Source organism: Ornithorhynchus anatinus, chromosome 8 (assembly GCF_004115215.2).
Source record: "Ornithorhynchus anatinus isolate Pmale09 chromosome 8, mOrnAna1.pri.v4, whole genome shotgun sequence".
Taxonomy (NCBI): Eukaryota; Metazoa; Chordata; class Mammalia; order Monotremata; family Ornithorhynchidae; genus Ornithorhynchus; species Ornithorhynchus anatinus.
Genome location: NC_041735.1, coordinates 54,643,318 through 54,670,445, shown reverse-complemented (window position 1 = coordinate 54,670,445; position 27,128 = coordinate 54,643,318). Strand labels below are relative to the sequence as shown.

The following is a 27,128-nucleotide window of genomic DNA, read 5'->3' as shown; positions in this document are numbered from 1 at the left end:
TTCAATCGTATTGAGCGTTTACTGAGTGCAGAGCACTCTACTAAGCACTTATAATGATGATATTTGTTAAGCGCTTACTATGTGCCGAGCACTGTTCTAAGCTGTGGAGTAGATACAGAGTAATCAGGTTGTCCCACGTGGGGCTCACAGTCTTAACTGCCCATTTTACAGATGAGGTCACTGAGGCCCAGAGAAGTGAAGTGACTTGCCCAAAGTCACACAGCTAAGTGGCGGAGCCAGAAATAGAACCCATGACCTCTGACTCTTCTTTCCACTAAGCCAAACTGCTTCTCTGTTCTCCTCCCTGTTCTCCCTTAGACTGTGAGCCCTGTGGGATAGGGACTGTATTTGACCTAAGTAACTTGAAATCTACCCCGGCGCTTAGAAAAGTGCTTGACACACTGTAAGCACTTAACAAATCCCATAATAATAATAATAATTATGTGTCACAAACTAGCGTAAGCCAAGGTAATAGAAAAGGATCTGTATGCTGCAGACTGTTGAATGAGACCAACCGGGGATGGAGTGACAATGATTCATCCCGGGTAATATCGAGATCTCTTAGCTAGTAGAATTGAAAAGTTTCATTTTGTAAATTTTAAATCAGAATGGTATTTTAAGGCATCTTTATTCCAGACCCCAAGATCTTTAAAACAAAAGCAAATAAAGCAGATGGGATAAAGTAGAGGTTAAAAGTTGAAAATTGCAGACTAGTTGAGAGAGAACACTCAGCCCACTATCTCTGTATTCTGGCCTCTCTTAAAATAGTTGCAGTTCCATTCGTTAAGGTCAGAGAGCTAATATAGTTCACTGCATAACTTCCTTGAGTAGGACAAATTTGGGGAAGATTTTAACAACCCTGAACTGGCCTTTATTAAATTATTCTCTGTAGGGAAAAATAAAACATTTCAGCAGTATATTTAATTTTATTGTAGTAACTTCATTGACTTTTTTAATGGGATAGCTCTTAGTGTTGTAAACTGAAGATTGTGGGAAAATATATGATTAACTGAGCAGTTATTTGAAGTCAAAGGCAGTAGAAAACTATGCGATAATTGCCAGTTATGGAATTTTGGTGATGCAAGTAGGTTGGAAACTTGTTTATCACAACGTAGAGTAGGTTAGAATTATGAAAAGTGGTTGAGTTGATTGGTAGGAAGTGGGCTAAGTCATTAGTCAAGTACTTTGAAATCCTTAGTCATAATTTCTCTTTTACTTTCATGAAAATATTATCTCAGTAGTGTTTTTAATGTTAAATTTTGTTTTTCTGTGGTCATCAAATTGCACCAGCTCTTTTTTTAACAGAGAAGGGAAAACATGCCAGCGCACAGTGTTTGGCAGGGATACATTTCTCAAGGCTCTTAGGGTAAATTGCAAATTACGGATTTCAGTTTCATTGCTACCCTTGCGACACAGAGTTCATCTGCATGCAAAACAAGTGGGATGAGTACAGACCGAGAATCTGACCCAGATCTCACTAATAATCACAGAATTCCTTGGAAATGAATTGGTAGGATTGGTCGGACCAGTCTGAAACTGGGTAGTCACTTGAATTGCAAATTCTTAACTTTATCCTTCATTTAGTTTATTAAGTTTTAACGTTTAATCAGCTGGGCTATTTGAAAACTGTATACACGTCTTGGTTGCTGCTGCCCGCGCCTCTTTGACTTTTCAGTTGTGGAAGCCTAAAGGTCAAGGTCCTGCATTTGCCCCCTTCTCTCCGAACCATTTCGCCTGCTTGATCTCTGGTTACCCAGGCAGTCGAGTTCACAATCCATCTTCAGTTTGTTCTCTGGGTCTTCCGAAAGGAGTAGCTGACAATAAGATGAAGCTACTCCTTTAGTAGGGTTGCGTGGGGGATTAATCACCTTGAGAACAAGGTAGAAAACTCTGCCCCAGAGGGTGTTGCTGCCCATCCTCCTGATGTATTTATCCCGTATTGTACTTTGATTAAATTAGGTGCCGAAATCTGGTTTACTGAGAACCGAGCTGGCCTTTAACAGAGGAATCTCTGCCGCTCGGTCGCCTCTCCTTACTAGTGCTAGAAGAAGTTCTAGGAGTAAATAAACTTGTCTCTAACATCTCCGCTCAGATACACTGCAGAGTCCGCCAAGTTTTTCTTCCACACGGTTAATCAGTCCGTGTATTTACCGAGTGCTTACCGTGTGCAGGGCACCGTGCTGAAGTATTTGGAAGAGTACAATACAACAGCATTGGTAGATACAGTCCCTGCCCACAGGGAGCTTATAGTCTAGTCTGCTTCTGACGTGCTGCTGAGATCATGTCTGCTGTGCCATAACACCTTATGGAGAAGTAGCATGGACCAGTGACAATAATAATAATGTTGGTATTTGTTAAGTGCTTAATATGTGCAAAGCACTGTTCTAAGCGCTGAGGGGGTACAGGGTGATCAGATTGTCCCACACGGAGCTCACAGTTTTATCCCCATTTTACAGATGAGGTATCTGAGGCACAGAGAAGTTAAGTGACTTGCCCAAAGTCACACAGCTAGCAAGCGGCAGAGTCAGAATTTGAACCCATGACCTCTGACTCCCAAGCCCAGGCTCTTTCCACTGAGCCACGCTCCTGCTCTAGTCATGCTGCTTCTCTGACAAGAGCACGGGCTTGGGAGTCAGAGGACGTGGGTTCTAATCCTGGCTTCGCCACTTGGCTGCATTGTGACATTGGGCAAGCCACCACACTTCTCTGGGCCTCAGTTCCCTCATCTATAAAATGGGGATGAAGACTGTGAACCCCACGTGGGACAACCCGATTACCTTGTACCTGCTCCAGGGCTTAGAACAGTGCTTGGCGCATAGTAAGCGCTTAACAACTACCATTATTACCGTATAATATTGAAGTTAGTACCTTTCCCACATGCAGAGACAAGGCTCTTGTTCTGATGATTGGCAAAGTCACTTTAACAGTCATGAAAAATGATAAAGCTCCTGAACCTGATGGTAGACCCACTGAGAGCCCCTCAAGGTAAGCTCCTTGTGAGAAGGGAACACGTCTTCATTTTTCTGAACTTCCAAAGCACGGAATATGGTATTCTTCACCAAATGGGTATTCATGCCGCTCCTGTTAAATTGAGCGCTTACTCAGCGTGGAAGTGACAACATGTGGAACACAGAAAATACCACAGGATCTCTAAGATTCCACCCATTGAGGGACCTCACCACAGTGCTCCTGGTTCTTCATCTACTTCTGAAGAATACTGTTGAATGAATACCCCCGAAATAGCAACGTGGTTAATTTCTGTCATCCTGAACGTTTTGAAGTGTGAAAATATTGGTTGGAGAGCTTAGCTTTTCTGAAACCAGGAGACTTTTGAATGCCCCGTTAAGACTAGTGACTGTGGTCCCTGTCTCCAAGGAGTTTACAGTCTAAAATACATAAGTAATATCCCTTTAAGTATGTATTCCTCTGAAATGCTTGCCGATTTTTTTTTTTTGTAAATTATGGAAAATTGGCAGCCTCAAGAAGTAATCCACTCTTTCCCATTGATTCAGTGACTCATAAGACATGGTTTTACAAGACAGTGTTTTTTAAGAATGTAACTACAAGGTTATGAGGTTTTACAGAGTTGGCCTGTAATAACCTCCTTCTTTTTGTGAAGCTACTTCTTAGTCCCTTTTGCAGGAATAGCTTTCACTCTTGTCTGGGGTTTGAAGTGCTCTTTAGGTTATCCAGCTTTACTTACATGCGTCTGTAACTCCTAAGAGCACGATACTTCAACATTCCCTGGTCGTCTCTTTCTGGAATGCAGAACTCATTGTTTTTACCATTGATAATAATAATAATAATAGTAATAATAATAATTTAAGTGCTTACTAGGTGCCAGGCACTCTTCTGAGTGCTGGGATGTGATCAACCAAATCGGATTGGACACAGTCCCTGTCCCACATGAGGCTCACGCACTTAATCCCCATTTTATGTATGCAGTAACGGAGGCAAAGAAAAGTGAAGTAACTTTTCCAAAGTTACACTGCAGACAGGTGGTGGAGCCAGGATTAGAACTCAGGTCCTTTTGAGTCTCATGCTTTTATCCATTAGGCTGTATTGCTTCTTACTTCTTCCATGGTATTTATCTTTTAGCCCTCCATCTCCCCTATCATGGAATTTCTCTTTTAGCATCCCGTCTTGCATTATGCTAATCATGGTCATGGTGCATGGATTGCCCTTCTTTATCTTTTTTAAATTTTTCTTAATTTTATGGTATTTAAGTACTTACTATATGCCTGGCTCTGTAGTAATTGCTGCGGTAGATGCAAAATAATTGGGTTGGACACACTCCCTGTCCCACAAAGGGCTCACAGTCTTATTCCTCATTTTACAGATAACTGAGGCACAGAGAAGTGAAATGACTTGCCCAAAGTCACACAACAGCCCCCACTTTTCCTCATCTCCCATTCCCTTATCACCCTTACTCCCTTTGCCCTCCCCCCCGCCCCACAACACTTATGTATATATCTATAATTTTATTTATTTACATTGATGCCTATTTACGTGTACTTATGCCCATCTCCCCCTCAGACTGTGAGCTCGATGTGGGCAGGGGTTGTTTCTCTTTATTGCAGTATCGTACTTTCCAAACACTTAGTACAGTGCTCTGCACGCAGTAAGCGCTCAATAAATGCGATTGAGAAAATGAATAAACAAGTAACGGAGCCGGGATCAGAACTCAGGTCCTCTGATTCCCAGGCCCCTGTTGTTTCCACTAGGTTATGCTGCTTCTTTTCCTTAATTTGTCTCTAGACCTACTGGTTTATATGCATTTGATTGTTTTGTGTAAAGCAAATTGGTATTCGTTGATGTCATTTCTGTGTAATTCTCTGTCCCTTTGCCTCACTCTCCAGTCTTATCAGACTGTCCCACCTAACTTTGATTAACTTACAGGCCCATCCCTTTCTAGCCACCTCCTCCAAGGCCAACTCTTTTAGCTAGCTCTCCATAATAATAATGTCGGTATTTGTTAAGCGCTCACTATGTGCCGAGCACTGTTCTAAGCGCTGGGGTAGATGCAGGGTAATCCGGTTGTCCCACTTGGGGCTCACAGTCTTAATCCCCATTTTACAGATGAGAGAATTGAGGCACCGAGAAGTCAAGTGACTTGCCCAGAGTCACACGACTGACAGGTGGTGGAGCTGGAATTAGAACCCACGACCTCTGACCCTTGCTCTTTCCACTGAGCCACGCTGCTTATCTTCACAGCCCTAAATTTTGTTCCCACAACTTTACTGTCCCCTTATTCTCCACTGTTGGCAGCCGCTACCTCATGTCTTAGATCATTTGGCCCCATCAATCTTGATTGTTTAGCCCCAGTTTTACAACCCTTTGCTTAGTCTTCCCTCAGTCTTCCACTATTTCTGAGGGAATAAATGCCATGACTTAATTTAGCCAAATCAGCACTTTACTTAGCAGTCTTCATATATAGGACCTTTATTTAGTACTGTGAATCTTATAAGTACTCCCGTAGCTTGTCGTATCAAAAAAATGCAGGTATTGCAGGTAATGCACCATCTCATTGGTGTAAACCAGTCATAAAGAGCTTTACGCTTTTGCTGGTTCAACAGCAGAGGGACAGGACATCTTTCTATCTGGAGGCTAGCTCTTCCAGGCTGAAAAATGAAAAGTATGTGATAACTAGATGCAACTCTGTGTTTCCCCAAAGGAAAGGAAAATAATGATTTGGCATTCTACATACTTTCTGTTATAGGTAACTAGCATATGAATACTAGTGAGGTTCGTACTGTTAGTGCTTGTAGATACGTTTTTTTCGGTTGAAACTATCTGTCCATTTTCCACAAAATAACTTATATGCTTTTAAATATATTCAGCACTTTGCTTTCTCAAAGTAATACACTTCTATAATTTTTACAGATAAGTTATGACGTCCTTTCAAGAAGTCACCTTGCCCAGTGCCCTGCAGACTTCCAACTTTGCACATGTGATCTTCCAAAATGTGGCCAAGAGTTATCTTCCTAATGCACACCTGGAATGTCATTACACATTAACCCAGTATATCCACCCACATCAAAAAGATTGGGTTGGTATATTTAAGGTAAGAAAGCTTCTGTGAGTCCTATTGATATTCATAAATTGTGTGTGTGCACTTGTGCGTGTGCGTGTCCTTTGGTGCTAACTTCAGAAACCTTAAGAAGCTCTCATATAAAAAAGGCAAAAAAAAGCGGTTTAGTATGTTTTGATATTTCATGTTGCTCCTGCTAAATTCTTGAGGATTGGGATTGTTTCTGCCAAATCAATTGTATTGTACTTGGCCAAGCACTTCGTACAGTGCTCTGCTAGAGTAAACGCTCAACAGATACCATTGTTTGAGTCTCAGGTTTCCTTTAAGGGAAGTGAATAGTCTCTGGCTATTTCCCTGTCTCCCGAGGGGTGAAAGAACGGAGGTTGTCCTCACTACCTTCTTTACTTCCTCCGGTCTTCAAAGAAGTGGGAGGAACATGGATGGGAAAAGGTGGTTTTTGGCCATCTTTCTGTTTCCCTTCTTTGGCTGCATCCAAGGTGGCTTCCCTACTTGTCAGCCCTTCCTTCCCCATGTTTGGCACTGCCTGTGGTAATTTCTTTCTTTCTATTAGCCAAGCCAATATTTTCCTTTCCATACTTATATTACCTTGCAGATTTTGTTTAGAAACATCTTTATCTCATCTACCGTAGCTTTATAGAATGGATTTTAGTTGGAAATTAGAACCTTCTGGTTGGGGAATTCATTCATTCAAATGTGCAGGAGATCCAGATTAGTCAGTATTCTGGGTCGGAGAGAGGAAACCAGGGAACATTTTGGGGAAAAGAGAGGTGGAGGGCTGTGAAGAGAGCCAGTTTTCCTGTCTCCTGCTCCAAGTATGCTTGGATCCACAGTTTTCTAGTAAGTTGGAGAACAATGATTGGGGCCCATCCCATCTTTATCAGAAAGAGCTGGTTTGCAAATTGGACGTGGGATTTGTACCCAAGATTTGCAAATGACCCCCAGATTTGACATCTGGTGCAAAGTTTAAATGATGGAGAATTTGAATTACTTGAGCATCTTGTGTACTTACACTGTCCATATGCCTGCTTTTTATGACCACTGGAAGTAGATCACAGTCTTTGTAGCCTCTGATAATTGAATTTTGTAAAGTAATTAATTGAGCTTCCTGTAATGGTTGGAGTGTAGTCAGAGAACTTATTACAAATGTGGTCCAACAGTAGCTCAGCTAATACTGCTGGTGCTTCAAAAGATCCACTTCCAGCCCGCAGAGAATTGCTGAGAGTGAGCTGTAAGACCTCCAGGGCTTATTTCCCATCTTTCTGGGAAAGGCTGAATTGCAGGTGACTGCCTTGGCCCTTCCTCGAAAGAATCAATCGTCCAACCTGTCAATAGTAGTTAGCATTCTACTAAAATGCTTGGGAGACTATCCTTGGCCTTGAGGACTTGTGCTCGATGGAAACCCTTAAAATCCAGTAGCAGTTTTGTCACAAGTGCTAATGAGAACTGGAGGGTGAAAAAGGAAGAAGCTTAAGCCATTCTTTTAGGATTCCTTTCTTTTTTAATTCCTCCCCTGAGATAGAGCAGAATTTAGAAAGGTCCTGTTAAGAAAAGAGACGACTGCCGTTCCAATTTTGGACTAGCCTAGCCAGGGAAGAGCCGTTAAAGCATTTCCCTCACTCCCCTTTTTTAAAAAAAAACCCAAAACCTAACTAATCGTACACTGAGCTCCTTTAGGGGCTATCCACCATGGGCTGATGCTTGTGGGGAGGAGAGGTCGAACAGGAGACAGATGCCCTGTATTGTGTTGCACCTTAATAATAATAAATAATAATGTTGGCATTTGTTAAGCGCTTACTATGTGCCGAGCACTGTTCTAAGCGCTGGGGTAGACACAGGGGAATCAGGTTGTCCCACGTGGGGCTCACAGTCTTAATCCCCATTTTACAGATGAGGGAACTGAGGCACAGAGAAGTTAAGTGACTTGCCCACAGTCACACAGTCGACAAGTGGCAGAGCTGGGATTCGAACTCATGAGCCCTGACTCCAAAGCCCATGCTCTTTCCACTGAGCCACGCTGCTTCTCCGAGGTATTTGTTAAGTGCTTACTATGTGCCGAGCACTGTTCTAAGCGCTGGGGTAGACGTAGGGGAATCAGGTTGTCCCACGTGGGGCTCACAGTCTTAATCCCCATTTTACAGATGAGGTAACTGAGGCACCGAGAAGTTAAGTGACTTGCCCACAGTCACACAGCTGACAAGTGGCAGAGCTGGGATTCGAACTCATGAGTCCTGACTCCAAAGCCCGTGCTCTTTCCACTGAGCCACGCTGCTTCTCAATAAATTGTAGCATTTGTTAAGCGCTTACTATGTGCAAAGCACTGTTCTAAGCGCTGGGGAAACAAGGTGATCACGTTGTCCCATGTGGGGCTCACAGTTTTTTGGGGGTTTTTTACCCCCATTTGACAGATGAGGTAACTGAGGCACAGAGAAGTGAAGTGACCTGCCCATAGTTACACAGCTGACAAGTGGCAGAGTGGGGATTCGAACCCATGACCTCTGACTCCCAAGCCCCCGCTCTTTCCACTGAGCACCTTGTGATTAACCTGTGCCATTTCAGCCTGCCTACGTATTGGAGATACTTTAAAACATTGGGATGTTCCAGTTGGAACTGCCTCTGTAGAGTGGTTGAAAATGATTCTGGGATTTATCATCCCTCTATGGAGGTTAGGCCCTATCTCTCTTAAAGAAAGTGCTCATGTCATAAGACTGTCCTCCTTCTAGAAAGTGGGTAGAGGGGAGGGTAGCGTTTGCATTCCTGAAACCCGCCATTTCACATATCACTCTGATACCATCGCCAGTGATTGGGTTAGTTGGGTGGAGGCGAAGATTGGTGGAAACTGGATGTGAGTAAGCCGGCGGGAAAAATCCATACGAATACTTTTACGTGTAGATCCAGTCGAGCTGGAATGGCCGGCTAAGTAAGGGAGAGTTGAATGGGACTAGGGAAGAGGAAGTTAGAGAGGGTATAGATGTTCAATTACTCCTTAATTAATCTCTGATAGTACCTCTCTGCTACGTTCCTTAGTGCTCTGAACTGAGTAGATGCTCAGTCAGTCGTAGTACTGAGCTCTTGTTCTTCACACAGATATTGATGATAAAGAGATACTATTCAAATATAATTCCAGTATTTTAGCGTCATGGCAGTGAACAGACAAACTAATCTGGGGCAAGGTTTAGGATTTAAGATTGAGTTCAGGCTTCCAAGTGTGTGTCTTGCCAGCTGTACATTTTATAAACTATTCTTTGACTTCAGGAAATTAAAGAAATGTCTATTTATTCATAATTACTACTTAACATTAGCTGTAAATAAGCTAGGTTTTGTTTGCTTAACTGCAAGTTGAGAAATGTTTAGCTTATCTTTAATGTTTTGCATTATGTTTTTCTCAGAAAAAAGTAAAATATGCCATGTATTTTACTATTTTGCTTGGGTATTATGCAAACTTACAAAAAGAATCATAGTTTTAAAAGGAGAACCTCAAAATGTGAAGAACTAAAAAACCTAAAATCTTGAACCAGTGTGCAGTATTAAAATTCTTAAAATAAATGGTCTCCACAAAGAGAGTAGGGAGAAAATATTGAGGATAACTGTGAACGTATAGAGATAACTGGAGATGGAGCCACAGTTTAGAACCATGATGAACTCTCACATTAAAGAAGGATTATGTAATGAATGTAATAAGAGTGAAATCTTACTTGGCTGAGTGATGGACTTTTCTAGCTTCTTGGATTATCACTGCAAAAAACAGGTTTGTTTAAATGCACTTAGGGGGTATTGCCTTTTCAGAAATAACTGTAACTTTCCCTATAAAATACTTTATCATGCAAAGTTTGTCATTTTCATTTAAGTTCTGTCAATCAATCAATGGTATTTGAGTACTTACTCTGTGTAGAGCACTGTACTGAGTGCTTGGGAGAGGACAATATTGCAGGATTAGCACACTTGTTCCCTGCCATAATGAGTTTACAGTCCAGAGTCACCGAAGCCACGGAGCGATTGTAGTTTGTTATGCGCTTGAGCCATGTCAATCAATCAGTGATACTCTATTTACTGAGCAAAATAAGTGCTTGGAAGAGTTTAATACAATAGGTGGTAGACACATTCATCAGCACAGCGATTTTTCAGTCCAGATGGGGAGACAGGCATTAGTATAAATAAATATATTACGGATAGGTACATCAGTGCTGTGGGAATGAGGGTGAGATAAATACCAAGTTTCCAAAGGATAGAGATCCAAGTTCATGGATGAAGGACGCAGAAGGGAGAGGGAGTCAGAGAAGGAGGGCTTAATCGGGGAAGGGCTCTTGGAGGAGCTTTTTTTTACCTTAAGGCTTCGAAGGTGTAGAGAGCGGTAGTCTGGCACGTATGGAGGGCAAGGGAGTTCCAGGCCAGAGGGATCTTTGTAAATTGTTCTTGACAGTTATTTCCAAACTGTTCAATCAGTCATATTAATTGAGCATTTACTGCGTGCGGAACACCAGACTAAGGACGGTTTATTACGTTTAAGGGAATAATTTGAATATAAATGAGTTGTTAAATGTAGATAATTTGGGGGATGGTAAGTATTCTGTCAGTTCATACACCACTTTGAAACTGATTTTTTTGAAAAGTGTATTGTTTTGTCATATTCATGACAGTACTCTGGAATTATGACAGTCATCTGGCTTAAATATGACTTAAGGACAGAGATTTATAATCGGGAGACAATGTGACTTTAATCTGAATTAATCATATTTATTGAGTGCTTACTGTGCAGAGTACTCTACTAGTGCTTGAGAGAATAGCCTTGTTCCCTCCCCACAGTGAGCTTCCAGTCTAGAGGGGGAGACGGACATTAATATAAATAAATTAATTACGGATCTGTACATAAGTGCTGTGGAGCTGAGGGTGGGGTGAGTAAAGGGTTTACAAATCCACATGCAAAGGCGGTGGAGAATTATTCTTATTGTATTCTTACTGTATCTGTTTAGTGCCTGCTGTGTCAAGTGCTGTTCTAAGGGCTGGGGTGGATACAAAGTAATCAAATTGGACACAGCCTCTGACCTACATGGGGCTCGCAATCCATATAGGAGGGAGTAGGATTTAATGCCCATTTTACATTTGAGGAAACTGAGGCACAGAGAAGTTGAATGACTTGCCCAGAGTCAGCAGACAGTTGGCAAAGCTGGAAGTAGAACCCAGGTCCTGTGACTCCCAAGTATGTGCTCTTTCTACTAGGCCAGGATGCTACTACTAATGGATAGGGAGTAGAGAGAATGAGGGCTTAGTTGGAGAAGGCCTCTAAATATCTAGTAATTTTATCACATTAAAAATCAGGTCATATGAAACTCTTAACAATACTATAGTGTGAAATGGTGACGGTGAATACTCCAATAAAGTTGGTCAACTTTTACTTTAATTGTATACTTTCTAATTCACAACTTAAAAAAACCTTTTATTCTGGCCATTTCAGTAAAGGTTCTGTAAATAAAGACACTTGATTACCTGAGCTGCTCTTACTAGCGAAGTGAATTTTTCATCTGCTTAACCCCTGGACAGTGGAAGCTACCTGGTGAATAGTTGAAAAGGAAAATGTATTTGAAGGAGTACATCTACCCATTCTAGCAGGACAGAGCTCACCGATTTTGTATCTTGTCATAGATGTCATGGATACGGTTGGAGAAAATCAGTGCTGTTTGAGCGCTTACTGTATGCAGAGCACTGTACTAAGATCTTGGTGTGACTTTGGGCAAGTCACTTAACTTCTCTGTGCCTCAGTTCCCTCATCTGTAAAATGGGGTTGAAAACTGTGAGCCGCACGTGATCACCTTGTATCCCCTCCAGCGCTTAGAACCGTGCTTCGCACATAGTAAGCGCTTACAAATTCCACCATTTATTTATCTTGGGAGGGTACGTTACAAGAGTTGGTAGACACATTCCCTGCCCACAGGGAGTCTAAAGGGGGAGTCAGATGTTAAATTACGGACATGTACAGTAAGTGCTCCGGGACTGAGGGTAAACAAAAGAGGAGAAAAGGGGCACTAAGTACATTAATTAATGTACTGTATTAAGTTCTTTGGCAAATACAGTACAAGAGTTTATAGACACAATCTCTGACCACAAGAAGTTTACAGTCTATAGGGGAGGAGCTCTTTGAAGGTGGAGCACAGGCAGATGCAGGCCCCTATCCGAACACTTTTCTCCATTGTGTTGGTAGGGAGATATTTGTTAAGCGCTTATTGTGTGTCAAGTACTGTTCTAAATGCTGGGGTAGTTATAAGGTAATCAGGTTGGGGCTCACAATCTTAATCCCCATTTCACCGATGAGGTAACTGAGGCACAGAGAAGTTAAGTGATTTGCCCAGGGTGTCACAGCAGACAAGTGGCGGAGCCGGGATTAGAACCCACGACCTCGACTCCCAAGCCCGTGCCACTAGGCCATGCGCCCTCTCTCCATGGAAGAAGAAGGGCAGGTGCTTTTTCTGTTATTTTCCCATCATCCCTGGTGGAGCCTATGTAGTCTAATTTTGCTTGGCATCAGTGGCATCTTCGATTATGGAAAAAAACCCTCTATATAATTAGAAATGAGCGACTTAGCTGGACCAGTATAGTTGTTACAGGACTTAGGTGTTTTCCATTTTCCGGAAGGGGTAAATGAGTCAGTGACGTAGCCTGACCAGGCTAGTTGACCCGAGTAGTTGTTAAACAACTTAGGTGTTTACCATTTCTGGGGAGAGTAAATGAATGAGCTCAGAGGAAGAAGAGAAAATATAGGCTTTTGCCTTAGCGGAAGTGAAAGGAATTGTTTTCCTTGAATTTGATGATTCTGTAGATAGGAGTTCTTGTAATCCAGGCTGAAGAAAAGTTTTGGAAGCAGTAAAAATTCTGACCCAAGGACTCAGGCTCATGGTAAAAATGTAACCTGAAATGTCTTATTATTCAAATTGATACGTCTTGAGAAGTAGTCTAAGCCTTATGTCTTATTATTCAGACAGCAGAATCAACTTGACCTTCATTTTTTAAAGCACGTTAGGGTTTGTCTTAGTGATTAAAAAACCATTTTTAGTACTTTTATCATTCTCAAAAGCAGCATCGTTATCACAATACGATGTTGTGTGTACAAACTGAGCCTTATGTGCTTGGGCTCCTAAAGAGAAAAATGAACAAATTAAAATGTAGAAATCATATAATTTTATCCAAATATTATAGAGGATTGGGAAAGGTCAGAAAATTAAAAATTGCTTCAGTTGTTGTGAAACAAAAATTGCCATAAAGTGGTGGTTACTTAATGAGATGATGTCATGCCAACTCTAGAATTTTAATAGTTTTATATCCTTCTGTAGTTAAACAAGTAGAACGCTGAAGAGTAATTACAGTTGAATTGTAAACTGCAGTGTCTAAGGATTCCATTTTATTGTCATTTGTTTCAACTGAAGTTCTTTCTTAAAGGGGAATGTTTGCTTCATTAAAATGGTTTTTTATCAAAACTTCTGTTTCCTAGAAATTGATCTTTGCGATTCCTGAAGTATAGTACTCTTTTTTTTTGTGGGATCTAAATACGTGATAAAGTCTTAAATTTCAGAATTTAGGATGCCGATTCTCAATTTAATCCGTGATTCTCATTAGAGATGTTAGAATATTTATGTGTTGTCATCGTAAATGAATCTCAAAGGGAAAGGATATTTTCAGTAACGTTTTAGCAAAAGTAATTTTGTTTTTAAATGAAAAAAGGGGAAAAACGCTCTATTAATTCCTCGGCTTATAATAGTGAAATTGTGACAGAAAGCAACATCAAGAGCTACATCTATTAAATAGAACAATTTACCAAGGGACAGACTTTTTTCTGTGCCCCAGGAGGCTGAGCCTGGCCTTTTCAGTCACACGTGAAAAGCAAACCTCACCGTCAGTGGTATATTCTTGGAGCAAGTATATATACAACAATATCGGAGCAACCGTAATGCGGTGCTCTGTACTCTGTCAGCACTAAATAAATACCAGTGATTGATATCGGAAGCTCAAATTATCACTGTTTTCATAAAACATTCTCAGTAGTGCTCAGTTCTCAGTAATAGTTGAAAACACCAAAACTTTGTTTTTCTTTGATCATCTCCAGTTAGTGTGTCCAAAATAGTTGATTTGCAAGACTTTTGGAGAGGGCGTATTAACTTTCTTCTTGTGCAATTTATATTTCCGTTCCCACAATATCAAATGCCTATTGGGGCTTACTCTTACAGTCACTGGGAAAAGGAGATGTTGAATTGCTGACTTGAAGTAGATTGCCAGAGGGTAAATTCCTTTGGCAAAATTTTGGGTAGATCTTCACTAATACAAACTTATAATTTTATATACATACACACATCTGTATATATATATGTATATACATATATATATATGTAGCCTATATTCACCCCTAGGAATATATAGTCATCCTTAGCACTTAATGTATACTGGTATTTAGATCTATGAAGTCTACCAAGTGCTACTTGTATCTCTGCTTCCCTTTTTGTTACCGCTATTTGTAAATAATCTGTCTGCCTGTTTCCCCCATATTAGTTGTAAATTCCTTGAGACAAGGATCCTTGGCTTCTTTTTAGAGGTAAAAGTCAAAATAGACGCAGGTCAGAACTGGGGATAGAGCCACGACGAGGCGTTGTGTGTCGGGCTGGGGGAAATAAGGCACTTCAAACTGTGGCAGAATTGCGTGGTGAGGCTCCAGCTCACCCTTTAGTCCAGTGCAGACGAAGAAACTGTCACACGTCCCTGGGTTGACCGAGGCTGTGGTCCTGCTGCCCGGGAGTGTGGAGAATCAGGCGTGTGATAAGGTTTTTTTTCCCCCCCTTCCCAACTCTGAGTGGGCCCACCTGCAGCTGTGCTCTTCCTGCCTCCTTCACATCCTGAGAAGCAGCGTGGCTCAGTGGAAAGAGCCCGGGCTTGGGAGTCAGAGGTCATGGGTTTGAATCCCAGCTCTGCCACTTGTCAGCTGTGTGACTGTGGGCAAGTCACTTCACTTCTCTGTGCCTCAGTTACCTCATCTGTAAAATGGGAATTAAGACTGTGAGTCTCACGTGGGACAACCTGATGACCCTTTATCTACCCCGGTGCTGAGAACAGTGCTCTGCACATAGTAAGCACTTAACAAATACCAACATTATTATTATCCTTTCTGTCCCTTATTAACAGGATAAGATAATTTCCCCTTACTCCTTGTCCAGTTTCTTTTGGCACTAAAGCCAGTAGAGGGTTTCCTTTGAGTTAACCCCAGAGGGAGAGGAAGGAGTCGGGAGGGGCAGGGGCGGCAGAAGGATAAGTGGTTCAGGGGGTCGGGGCCAGAAGGTTGCCTCTGCCTTGCCTCTTTCCTGCCCAGCTCACCAGGTTTTGGGAGCTAGTGAGAAGAGTTGTGGGTGCTTGAGTTTAGGGAGTTTAGAGCAGGAATGAGAGGAGGGGTGGGGGTGAGGGCCGGTTGAGGTGCCCAAGTGTGTGGAAGCATCCGGGGTCAGGGGATTATCCTTCTTCCATTTGAGTTGAGGGGCAGGAACTCCCCGCCTGGCTGGAAATGGTCAAAAATTCCCCGCTCAGAGCAATGTGAACAATCAATCAAAAGTATCTGCATGCTTACTGAGGGCAGAGCACTAGACTAAGACCTTGGGAGAGCACAACATAGAGTCAGTAGATCTGCTCCCTGCCCACACAACAAGCTCAATCTGGAGTGGAGAGCCAAACATTAATCTCAATAAATTACAGCTATGTACGTAAATGCTGTGGGGCTGAGGGAGGGGTGAATAAAGGGTGCAAATCCTAGTGCCAAGATAATGCAGAAGGGAGGGGGAGTAGAGGGAAATAAGCGCATAGTTGGGGAGATGTATTTTTAATAAGGCTTTGAAGGTGGGAGAGGGAACATCTATCAGATAGGAAGAGGGAGGGCATTCAGGGCCAGAGGCGGGATGAGGACGAGGAGTTGGCAGTGAGATAGACGAAGTTGAGGCACATTCAGCATGTTGGCACTAATAATAATAATAATGATAATGGCATTTGTTAAGTGCTTTCTATGTGCAAAGCACTGTTCTGAGTGCTGGAGAGAATACAAAGTGATCAGGTTGTCCCACGTAGGGCCCACAGTCTTAATCCCCATTTTACAGGTGAGGTAACTGAGGCACAGAGAAGTTAAGGGACTTGCCCAAAGTCACAGCTGACAAGCGGCCGAGCCGGGATTTGAACCCACGACCTCTCACTCCCAAGCCCGGGCTCTTTCCACCGACCCATGCTGCACTAGAGGAGCGAAGTGTGGGAGCTGGGTTGCAGGAGGAAATGAGAGAGGTATGATAGGAGGGGCAAGATGATTGAGTACTGTAAAGTTGGTAAGGGATTTCTGTTTGATGAGAAAGTGGATGGGTAATCACTGGAGGTTCTTAAGGAATGGGGAAGCATGGAATGAAAGATTTTATAGAGAAATGATCTGGGCGGCAGAGTGAAGTATGGACTGAGGTGGGGAGAGACGGGAGGCAAGAGAGGTCAACAAAAAAGATCCCCTTTTTTGCTGCAGTAATCAAGGCGGAGTAGGATAAAGTGCGTGGATTAATGCGGTAGTATTTTTTGAATACTTCGATCGCATGTGGAACATGGATGGAAGGTGGGAGGCACAGGAGACTTGGGGAGAGGAAGGTGAGGGCGTAACAGCACCCATGCCGAAAACCAGCGATTGATTAAAGTACCATGAAAATACCAGATGAGAGCCATTTCCCTATCTGAACTTTATTTTCATGTCTCCCTCCCTAGTCTGCAAGTCATCCGTGGGCAGGGATCGTGCGCTGCGTCTACCAATTCGTTGCATCGTAGTCTACCAACTCTGTTGTAATCAATCAATCAGTCAATCATGTTTACTGAGCACTTATCGCTTGCGTGAATCTGGGACCTGGCCTCCCCAGGAGGGAACTGAATCTGTGGCACCTAGCTCTTGCTGACATGCTCAGGAGACCAACCTACTCCCATCTCTTACCTTCCTTCCTCTTCCCCACCCTTGCCTTCTCCGCTTCTCGCTAGTACTGTTACTCATCACTTTGGGGACCAAAAATCCTATGGCTCTCTGCACATCAACCGCTCGAAGGTTTTATTTAGTCTGGCTCTTTCGGATAAATCACTCGGCACACGTCGCTCCTCTGGTGCCAGACTGTTTGCTGCGCCTCAGTCTTGTCTGTCTTGTTACTGACCCCTTGCTCACGTCCTGCCTCTGACCTGGAACTGCCTCTGCATTCACATCCGCCACCTTCAAAGCCGTATTCAAAGCCTATCTCCTTGCCCAAATAGACCTTCACTATTTTCTCTCCCGCTTCCTTCCGCGACACCATTACCTTTGAATCTGTACCCTCTCGCTGTAATTTATTTGTTCATTTTAACACCTCCCTCCCCCTCTAGACTGTAAGCTCATGGTCGGTAGGGAACGTGCCTGCCAACTCTGTTATATTGTACTCTCCCAAGAATTTAGTAAAGGGCTCAGCCCACAGTCAATGCTCAATGATTGAAAGTGAACAGAATTTGGTAGTTTGGAGAGCCTTGGAGAATGCCCTTTTAAAAAGCATCTCCTTTATGAGATATTGTTAGTGCTCAATAGAGGACACATAAGAAGCAGTATGGCTCAGTGGAAAGAGCCCGGGTTTAGGAGTCAGAGGTTGTGGGTTCTAATCCCGGCTCCGCCAGCTGTGTGACTTTGGGCGAGTCACTTAACTTCTCGGTGCCTCAGTGACCTCATCTGTGAAATGGGGATTAAGACTGTGAGCCTCATGTGGGACAACCTGATTATCCCGTATCCACCCCAGCGCTTAGAACCGTGCTCGGCACATAGTAAGCGCTTAACAAATACCAATATTATTATTAGTGGTATTTGTTAAGCGCTTACTATGTCCCGAACACGGTTCTAAGCGCTGGGCTAGATAGAAGGTAACCAGGTTGTCCTGCGTGGGGCTCACAGTTTTAATCCCCGTTTTACAGATGAGGTCATCGAAACACAGAGAAGTTAAGTGACTTGCACATGGAGTATGTCTGTTTTTATTCAAAGAGTAATGCATATGATGTGATCACGTATCCCTGTTTAAGATTTTGTTTTAATTTGGTTTAATAATAAATGCAGAATACTTCCGTCCTGTATTCTTCTCCCCTTTTAAGGCTCTCAGCAAAAGATTCCGTGTTTATATTCTCAGTGAAGCAAAGAAGAGAAAAAGATTTAATAAAAAACTTAAATTTGTATAACTTATATTTAGTTCAGTTAGGTGTAATTAGATTTTCCTTGAGATACTCTCCCTATCAAGTTGTCATTTATTGTGCAGTGGAAACTGTCTGCTGTTCAATTTATTTGGGACCTTTTATAGCATTATGTAATAGCCTTATAAAAATCCATAATAAATTTTTGACATGCTTGTTAAAATATTCATGAATTCTAAACATTGTTAAATGCATGTTCTAGCTTCGGGATGCAGTTAAAAAAGGCCTGTTTCAGCATGTTGTAAGATAACATAGTCTGATCTTGAACTGTTCATTTGTAATAAACAGCCACTTCATTTTTTTAAATTGCTTTTAGGTTGGTTGGAGTACTGCTCGTGATTATTATACGTTTTTATGGTCTCCCATGCCAGAAAATTATGTGGAAGGATCAACAGTCAATTGTTTACTATCCTTTCAAGGTGAGAAAATGTACATTGCCGAAATTGTTTGAATTTGATGTTTTACTGCCATTAGCAATTTAAGGAAGTTGCATTTCAGATTTCGCTTATGTAAACATGTACTTAAATAGGCTAGCTGTCGTATTAACACAGAGGGTGTTGTTTTGTTGGATAATCAGCATCTGTTCTGTTGGCAAAGGGGTTGGGAGAGAGCCAGGGAAGGAGTTTAACAGAGGTCTGGTGGGGAGCCTTGTTTTTCTCCCCAGTATCCATCTTGAGTCAAGGACATCTACTGGAAATGCTGGCTTCCCGCAGCTGGGGTCATCAACCTGGCTGTGCCTCTGCTCCCTTCCAAGTTCCTCGGGGCTTTCCTTTTTCCAGTTATCTTTCCTGCCCTTATAGTGGCAGGAGAGTTAACTGGATAAAGGCCTTCTTTCTTCCCAGTCATTTGAAAGGGTCCCTAGGTTAGTCTTCAATTTAGAATTTTAAAAGTGTAGATATATTTGAAAGAAACACACCATTTGCCCCTCTGGTGTCATTCTGTACGTTGGGGATTGACGTAGCATAAATCCAAAAGGCCATGTAAATCAGGAACCGTGATGCGTATAATTTAGGGCACTCAAATTCGAGCATAGTAACAGTTCAGGTTCCTTCTTGGGATTGTTTCAGAGAATGAATACTTCTCAAAATATGGGAGGAGTGAGCTTAATGGATACTTCATCTTTGAAAAGACTGCTTTCCGTCTCAGTTTATCATTCTTCTCTGTGATCTTTCAGGGCAGTCTGTGATGGGATTTTTCTTCACTTTATCTTTCGTATCAGCCGTTCACGAATACAGTTTTTTTCTTCACCGTATTTCTGAATTTTCTTTCACAATCTAAAGTTATGTTTTTATATCCGTTGTCATGAAAAAATTAAAGCATAAGCATTGCTATTAAATGACAGACTCTGAATAGGGAAATATAGATATAGACAAGCTAGAGAACTACAGGAGGTTCATAGGGGTTTCCGGCTGCCGGGCAACCGTTTTGTATTGTTTTGAAGCAAGAAGTTTTTTGAGCTCATATTTCTAATGTAAAATTGACCTTGCATTTAAGGTTTAAGGAAATACAAGTTTATATTGACACTGCCTCTCCCTCTCTTTCAACTAACTGAGCCTCCAACTGTAAGTTATCGGTACTGAAAGGTCTTTCCTCCATTAACAATTCCCCTGGTTCCTCCTCCGTGGACCCTTTGAAGTAAAAGTGGTGTTGCTGCCGCAGACCACAAGAAAAGAGAAACAGTGATGCGAGGAGAGTTTGGGAAGGGTTCTGTGCTCCTCTGATTCCTTTTCTTTCTCCCCAGTCATTTCTGGAATTCTTTGAAGTGCAAATACCGTCACACTGGTAGAAAAGAGAAAAATATTCTCTTTGTATGAGAGTGTATGACAGGGAAGTAGGTGTGTGAAGGTGGTCAATTAGTTCAAATGAATGGCATGACAAACATCAGTACTCATAAGAATAAAAATATCAAGATTGAATAAATTTTGTTTTTTTTAAAAAATGGGTATTCCTTGTTATGAAAAAGAATTATTTCATTCTGAAAAGACCAAATTTTAGGGAGGGTTGTGTTAGATCCAGGGTCGTCTTGGTTTTGGGAGAAAAATGTAGCTTCCTTCAAATGTATGTTGTTAACTAAATTGTTAAAAAAGAAAAAAAAACTCTATTATCAAGATCCTGCACTGTTTTTTTAAGTGTTTATTGCTTTGCAGGAATCTATCACAAAATTTGGTGCTTAAAGTCTTGTATTCTAGTGGTGTTAACCTTTGGAAAACTACAGTAAGAGTCAGCTTGGAAGTTTAGCTCATTCCTAGTTCACACATTTCTACATTGCTTCTTTAAATCCTCTCCATAAGAACAGCAGCAAATCCTCCTTAGCTGAATATCAATTTTTTGAGCTTTCAGTAATCTGAATTTTTTTCTGATATGAAACTTTGGAATATTAACATTTGGAGTTTTGACATGAGAGGGAATTGCGACTCAGGATCAGAAAGGGGTCCCGGGCACCCCATCTCAACAGGAGCTCTCGATTTTGGGTGAGAAAGTCCGAAATCAGGTGAAGCATCATGGGCTCCTACCTCCATAGACCCCTGAGTTGCCTTTGATTGGCTGAAATGTTTGCAAGAGCATATGTATTTGTGCCCAAAAGTTTCCGATACCAGAGGTTTTGTTGTACTATCATTAACCAGAAAATGACTTTCAGAAGACTATCTTTGACAGCATCTTTAAAGTACCGTTTTCCAAGAATTTTGGAAGGATAAGCCCTACTCTGAGTTTCCACAGAAACAGGGATTATTACTTTGCAAAACATGGTTGGGTTTTTACATTCTCAATTTACCTATATAGGATAATATGAGATAATCTTTAAATGCTTAGAATCAGGCAACTTTAAATCTTGCTCTAGTTTTCATGCATAGTCAGATTAGATATTACCCAAAGACCTAGTGAATGTTTCAAGATGTTGCATTTCCACACATTTCGTGGAATTCTACCTCGGTCCATCTATAAAAATATTTTAAGTTTTTGTTTAGGATTCAGAACTGCGCACTTCTATTTTTTCGGTTGATTTAGCGCGGGGAAAGCCAGGAGGTCTTTGCATTTGGCATTGCCTTTTTTAACATCAGGTTTGCCAAGAACAGTTACGTATTTAAGATTAAAACAACCATCTGCAGACTTTCTCCAACAAAGGCAGCTTTGCTCTAGCATAGACATGTTAAATTTATCTTTTTGGATGGACCTCATTCATGGCTGTATTTTTTTTTTCAAAAAGCACAAACTTAGTAATACATTTTGGTAAAATGATTATTGTTGAATAGCGCAAAAGGAAATTGGAGAATAGAACCACCTATCTGGTAGAAATTAATTACGTGTTAATGAGCAGAGCTTCCATGGGGCTGAAAAGGGAAGGAAGGGAGAGTGATTGGATTGCAAATGGCATTAGATTGTAAGAGCCTCAAGGCAGAATAAAAGTATTCTACTTTTATGGTATGTTCTCCAGTTTTTAGGCCAGTGCTCTGTAAATAGTAACAGATACTGGTGATGAAGATGATAACAGGCAGAGAGACAGTCAAGGAGTAACACAAAAATATGGCATGAGAGAGCCCAAAGACAGACCAAAACCCACCCCGAACCCTCTACTGATTCAACCAGATGTTTTCCTCCTGGGCAGGGATGATGATGCCAGCTGCAGTAGGAGTGAGCTACAAGTTTTTCCTCCATACTTCCAAGCAACCCGGCTCCACATTTCCTGGTTGAAAGAGCCAGCGGTGCCACAGTTGTTCTCCTGGGTTTTCGGCACACTCAGTCTGTCTTCGAAAAGGCCTCCGGGACCTGGGGAACCCCCGAGAGCATTTGTGGCCGCATCTGCCTCGGCCTGGAACTTCAGGCAGAGCCGAGAGCCGGAATTCAAGCTACAAAAGGCACTTACTATGGGCAGAGCACTCTGTTAAGCACTGAGAGAGAATATACAGGTGGAAATTAGACTTAATGATAATAATAATGTTGGTATTTGTTAAGCGCTTACTAGGTGTAGAGCACTGTTCTAAGCGCTGGGGTAAACAAGATAATCAGGTTGTCCCACATGAGGCTCACAGTCTTAATCCCCATTTTACAGATGAGGTAACTGAGGCACATAGAAGTTAAGTGACTTGCCCACAGTCACACAGCTGACAAGTGGCAGAGCTGGGATTCAAACCCATGACCTCTGACTCCCAAGCCCGGGCTCTTTCCACTGAGCCACGCTACTTGGTCCCTGTCCCTCAGGGTGCTCACAGTCTAAGAGTAGGCACCTAAGCATTCCTTGCCTCACTTCCCTCATAAGACCATCTGCCCTCTAGGTTGCACAGAACCTCCCAGCTTGACATGTTTTTAGAAAGAAGTAACTTATTCATTCAGTAGTACTTACTGAGCACTTACTATGTGCAGAGCACTGTACTGAGCACTTGGAATGTACAGTTCGGCAACAGATCGAGACAATCCCGGCCCACTGACGGGCTTACAGTCTAAACTCATAAATTTCAGCTGATTTCTCCAAAGTGAAGACCATCCAACTGGTTGTTGGACATCACTCTTAAATCAGAATTCTGCGAATGCCTACTTGATTTTATGGTTCCATCTGCCGAGTACAGGAGAGGCCATGGAAGATTCAGAATCAGACTAGAGAAAAGCCACGATGGGGCTTTTTTTATCCTTGCATTTATGAAGTGGTATCTTGCAACCTTTCGTGTGAGGAAACGTGGTAGAGTGCACTGAACTCTCTTGCAGTATAGAAATATGGCCTCATGAAACTGTCCTACAACTCAGGGTCTTACACTGTCCTAATTGTTGTGATAAGTAGTGATTTATTTAGGGCAATAGCTTTTGCTTCATTCCAGGAGGATATTAAGAAGTATATGAACACGGCAATTGGTGGGGCCTCCCGAAGCTTCCAGTCATCTAAGCCTTCATTTAGCGAACAGAAGTAACTGTGGCCAAATGGTTTAAAATTGAAGGACCCCAGAATTGCCACTGATGTTGGGTTGGACCTGTTCCAGCCGCAAATGAATAGAATCCTTGCTAGGCTGACTGCCCCAATCTGGCCCAGAGAACTCCACGGTGGTTTCTATTTCTTCCCCTCTTCAGCCTTCATTCCCTGGATCAAATATTGCCCTTTACTCAGCAGCCCAGCATACTAGTTGTATGGAATGTCAATTGCTCCAGTGATAAAAACTGTAGCTTTCACTCCAAATCAGAACTATGGCTGAGAAGGGGTTTGACACACAGAAAAGTATCCAGATTTTTCTCCCCTTTTTTGGGGGGAGGGGGGGTGGAGTAAGGGCAGCTTTGTTTTTTTCTTTTTAAAATGTTATTAGTTAAGCACTTAGTATGTGCCAGGCACTTTACTAAGCAGTGGGATAGATAGAAACAAATCAGGTAGGACGCAGTCCAGATCCCACCACAGGCTCACAGTCTTAATCACCATTTTAGATGAGGTAACTGAGGCAGAGAGAAGTCAGGTGCCTCACCCAAAGTCACACAGCAGACAAATGGTGGAGCCGGGATTAGAACCCAGGTCCTTCTGGCTCCCAGGCCTATGCTCTATCCAGTAGGCCATACTGCTGTTTCCAGTTTGCCTTCCCTGCCCCATGTGCTGTCGAATTAGGTAGCAAGTGGATCCACGCTGCTTTGTGTCTGGAGATTGTCAATTCTGGAAAATACAATCAACTGTATTCTACAGTACCCCAGTTTCAACTTTCACCTCTTGCTTCATCAGTTTGGCTTCATTATTATCCTTATTTTGTTTGTTCCCAGTCGCATTGCTCAATTGTTCAAAAGAACAATTCAAGTGAAATTGATTAAAAACCTGCTTTCTGCAACAGTTCAGAGTAGAACCGGGTCCTTGCGTTTCGTAAAAGGATGGCGGGAAGTTCTCATATGCTCATTCAGTTACCTTTTGTAAAAATAGTTCTGGTGTCGAGCGAGTGACGTAGGAGAGTGCAATAGCCACCCCAGCATTCCAGATTGGGTAAATGAAGTGGTGATGTCTGTTGGCATTAACCTGTATTTCTAAAAAATGTAATCTTTTGTCCTCATAACTGCACTGCCTAGACAGGATTCTGAATGGAAAAAATTGTTTATCCAGTTCTTTTACAATACAAGGATTGAGTTTTTATAAAGCCTTACATTCGGGGAAACTTGCGATGGTACCCATTTGGATGCTGTACATGCCCCAAAGCAGTTTTTCTGAAGCCCGGCCCATGAGTCCAAACAAGCTTGCATTGCTGGAAGAATCTTCTGTGATTTCCTAACTAAAATTTATTGAAATGCTCATTAAGAACACAATTTTTAGCAGAACTGAGTTTACCAAATATTTTTCCCTGTTAATTAACTCCCACTCTTCTGTTGCCTTCAGAATAACTATTGGCATCAAGTGGCTTTACATAAAATTTGTATGTATAAAATTTCTCTATGTAGCTTTACATAGAGAAGCAGCGTGGCTCAGAGAAGCAGTGTGGCTCAGTGGCAAGAGCCCGGGCTTTGGAGTCAGAGGTCATGGGTTCAAATCCTGGCTCTGCCACTTGTCAACTGTGTGACTGTGGGCAAGTCACTTAACTTCTCTGTGCCTCAGTTACCTCATCTGTAAAATGGGGATTAAGACTAAGCCCCATGTGGGACAACCTGATTCCCCTGTGTCTACCCCAGCGCTTAGAACAGTGCTTGGCACATAGTAAGTGCTTAACAAATACCAACATTATTAAATACCAACATTACTAAAATTCAACCATTAAATGAATAAAGTCCATTTTTGGTTTTTATTTTTTTAAAAATGTCTATTTTTGTTGCCCATTTTTGCACTCCTGATCTGACGTGTCGATGTTTGGGAGGAATAGCTTAAATATATAGCTTTGTGCAATTACGGTTTCCCCACTGCTGCTAGTGGAATCAGATATTTCTAATCTCTAAGGAGATAGTCTTTTTTTTTTATAAATGTCACTGGCTCGGAATGGAAAATTCAGAGATTTTAATTTTAGCATTTTTGCCAAGATCCCGATTTTGCTTTTGTCAGTGCCAAACACATTCTTTGCATTGGGCACATTATAAATGCACAGTTCCAGAGTTTATTTGGGAAGTGTGTAGCTGTCGCCCTAAACATGTAACTGCTTTTCCTCTGAGAAGCCCAAGTCACTGCAGATATCACATTGGCTGCTAAATGTAAAACAGTTTACTGGTCCACAAACTTTACCTCTTGCCCCATCTTGAAGTTTTCCTAGGTAGTAAGCTACATAAATGAGCATTCCTTGCCTCTGGCTTCCTTAAATTATTACTTACCCATAATGGAAAGGCAAGTGGCTATTTGAAATTTTCTTTTACAAAACTACACTGCCAATCAAGCATGTAATTTTTAGGTAACACCCAGTAGATGAAAATGCTCTAGCAGGTGTTACCAAAAAGTTTCTTCACCTCCCCCAGAAACAGCACATTAAATATTAAGCTACTCCTAAGAATGAAAGCAGAATGTTGCCGAATTGTCCATTCCGAGCGCTCGGTACAGTGCTCTGCACATAGTAGGCGTTCAGTAAATACTATTGAATGAATGAACGAAAGCTCAGGCACTTGGAGTTAAACACAATTACATGAGGACATTAGGAATGACTTTCATGGGCTAGATGGATGACCATCTCAGGATTTGCTCTGTGATATTGATGTCTGACAATAATAGAGGAATAGTCTTACGGATACCCTTAAGGTCTGCTTCCTCCACCTGTGCCTCTAACCCCATCCCTTCACATTATGTCAGAACACTTCCCTTTTTCCCTTTCCTTCTCCTCTCCCTGACCACCACCTTTGACTATTCACTCTCCATTAGCTTCTTCCCCACTGTTTTCAAACAGGCTCAGGTATCCCATATCAGAGAAGTAGCACGGTCTAGTGGACAGAGCACAGGCCTGGGAGTCAGAAGGTCAAGGGTTCTAATCCCATCTCTGCCACTTGTCTGCTGTGTGGCCTTGGGCAAGTCACCTCACTTCTCTGTGCCTCAGTTACCTCATCTGTAAAATGGGGATTGAGACTATGAGCCCTACGTGGGACAGGGATAGTGTCCAACCCAATTTGCTTGCATTCACCCAGTACGTAGTACAGTGCCTGACAAATAGTAAGCCCTTAACAAATGCCATAATTGTTGTTGTTATTTGTAAAAAAAACAAAAACCCAAACCCTCATTTGACTCCATGGCTCAGAAAAAAAAATCCTTCTTTGACTCCACGGCTCCCTCCAGTTATTTCCCCATCTCTCTCCTACTGTTCCTTTCCAAACACCTTGAGTGAGTTGTCCACACCAGCTCCCCCTACTTTCTCTACTCCAGTCTCTTCTTGATCCCCTCCAATCTGGCTTTTGCCCCCTTAACTCCATGGAAGCTGCCGTCTTGAAGGTCACCAGTGATCTCTTTGGCAAATTCAGTGACATCTACTCCATCCTAATCCTCTTGGACCGCTCAGCTACCTTCCACACTGTGGACCAGCCTGTCTCCTGGAACCGTTATCCAACCTTGGCATCTCTGACACTGTCCTCTCCTGGCTCTCCTCCTATCTCTCTGGCTGCTCACCTTCAGTCTCTTGTGGGCTTCTCCTCTGCCTCCCACCCCTTAACTATGGGAATCCCTCAAGGCTCACTTTTGGATCCCCTTCTGTTCATCTATACCCTCTGTCTTGGAGAAATCATTCATTCCCATAGCTTCAAATACCATCTCTGGGATGATTCCCCAAAATTCATCTCTAGCCCTTACCGCTCTCCTTCTCTGCAGTCTTCTCCTTGGATGACTAGTCGACATCCAAAACAGAACCACTCATCTTCCCTCCAAAACCTTGTCCTCCCCTTGACTCACCATCAGCATCACCGTCCTCCCTGTCTCATGAGCCTTGGAATTATCCTCGGTTCA

General features: G+C 42.2%; 1 protein-coding gene across 3 annotated transcripts in view; it reads left to right on the top strand.

Moving 5' to 3' along the window:
- Positions 1–27,128, top strand: part of TAX1BP1 (Tax1 binding protein 1) — an 87,086-nt gene that overhangs the window by 7,866 nt on the left and 52,092 nt on the right. For all 3 annotated transcript variants that reach the window (XM_029071262.2, XM_039912896.1, XM_029071261.2), the window contains exons 2-3: positions 5,884–6,064; positions 18,597–18,699. In XM_029071262.2, the coding sequence (XP_028927095.1) occupies positions 5,891–6,064; positions 18,597–18,699 (277 nt within the window). In that variant the 5' untranslated portion in view covers positions 5,884–5,890. The remainder of the gene's footprint in view (positions 1–5,883; positions 6,065–18,596; positions 18,700–27,128) is intronic.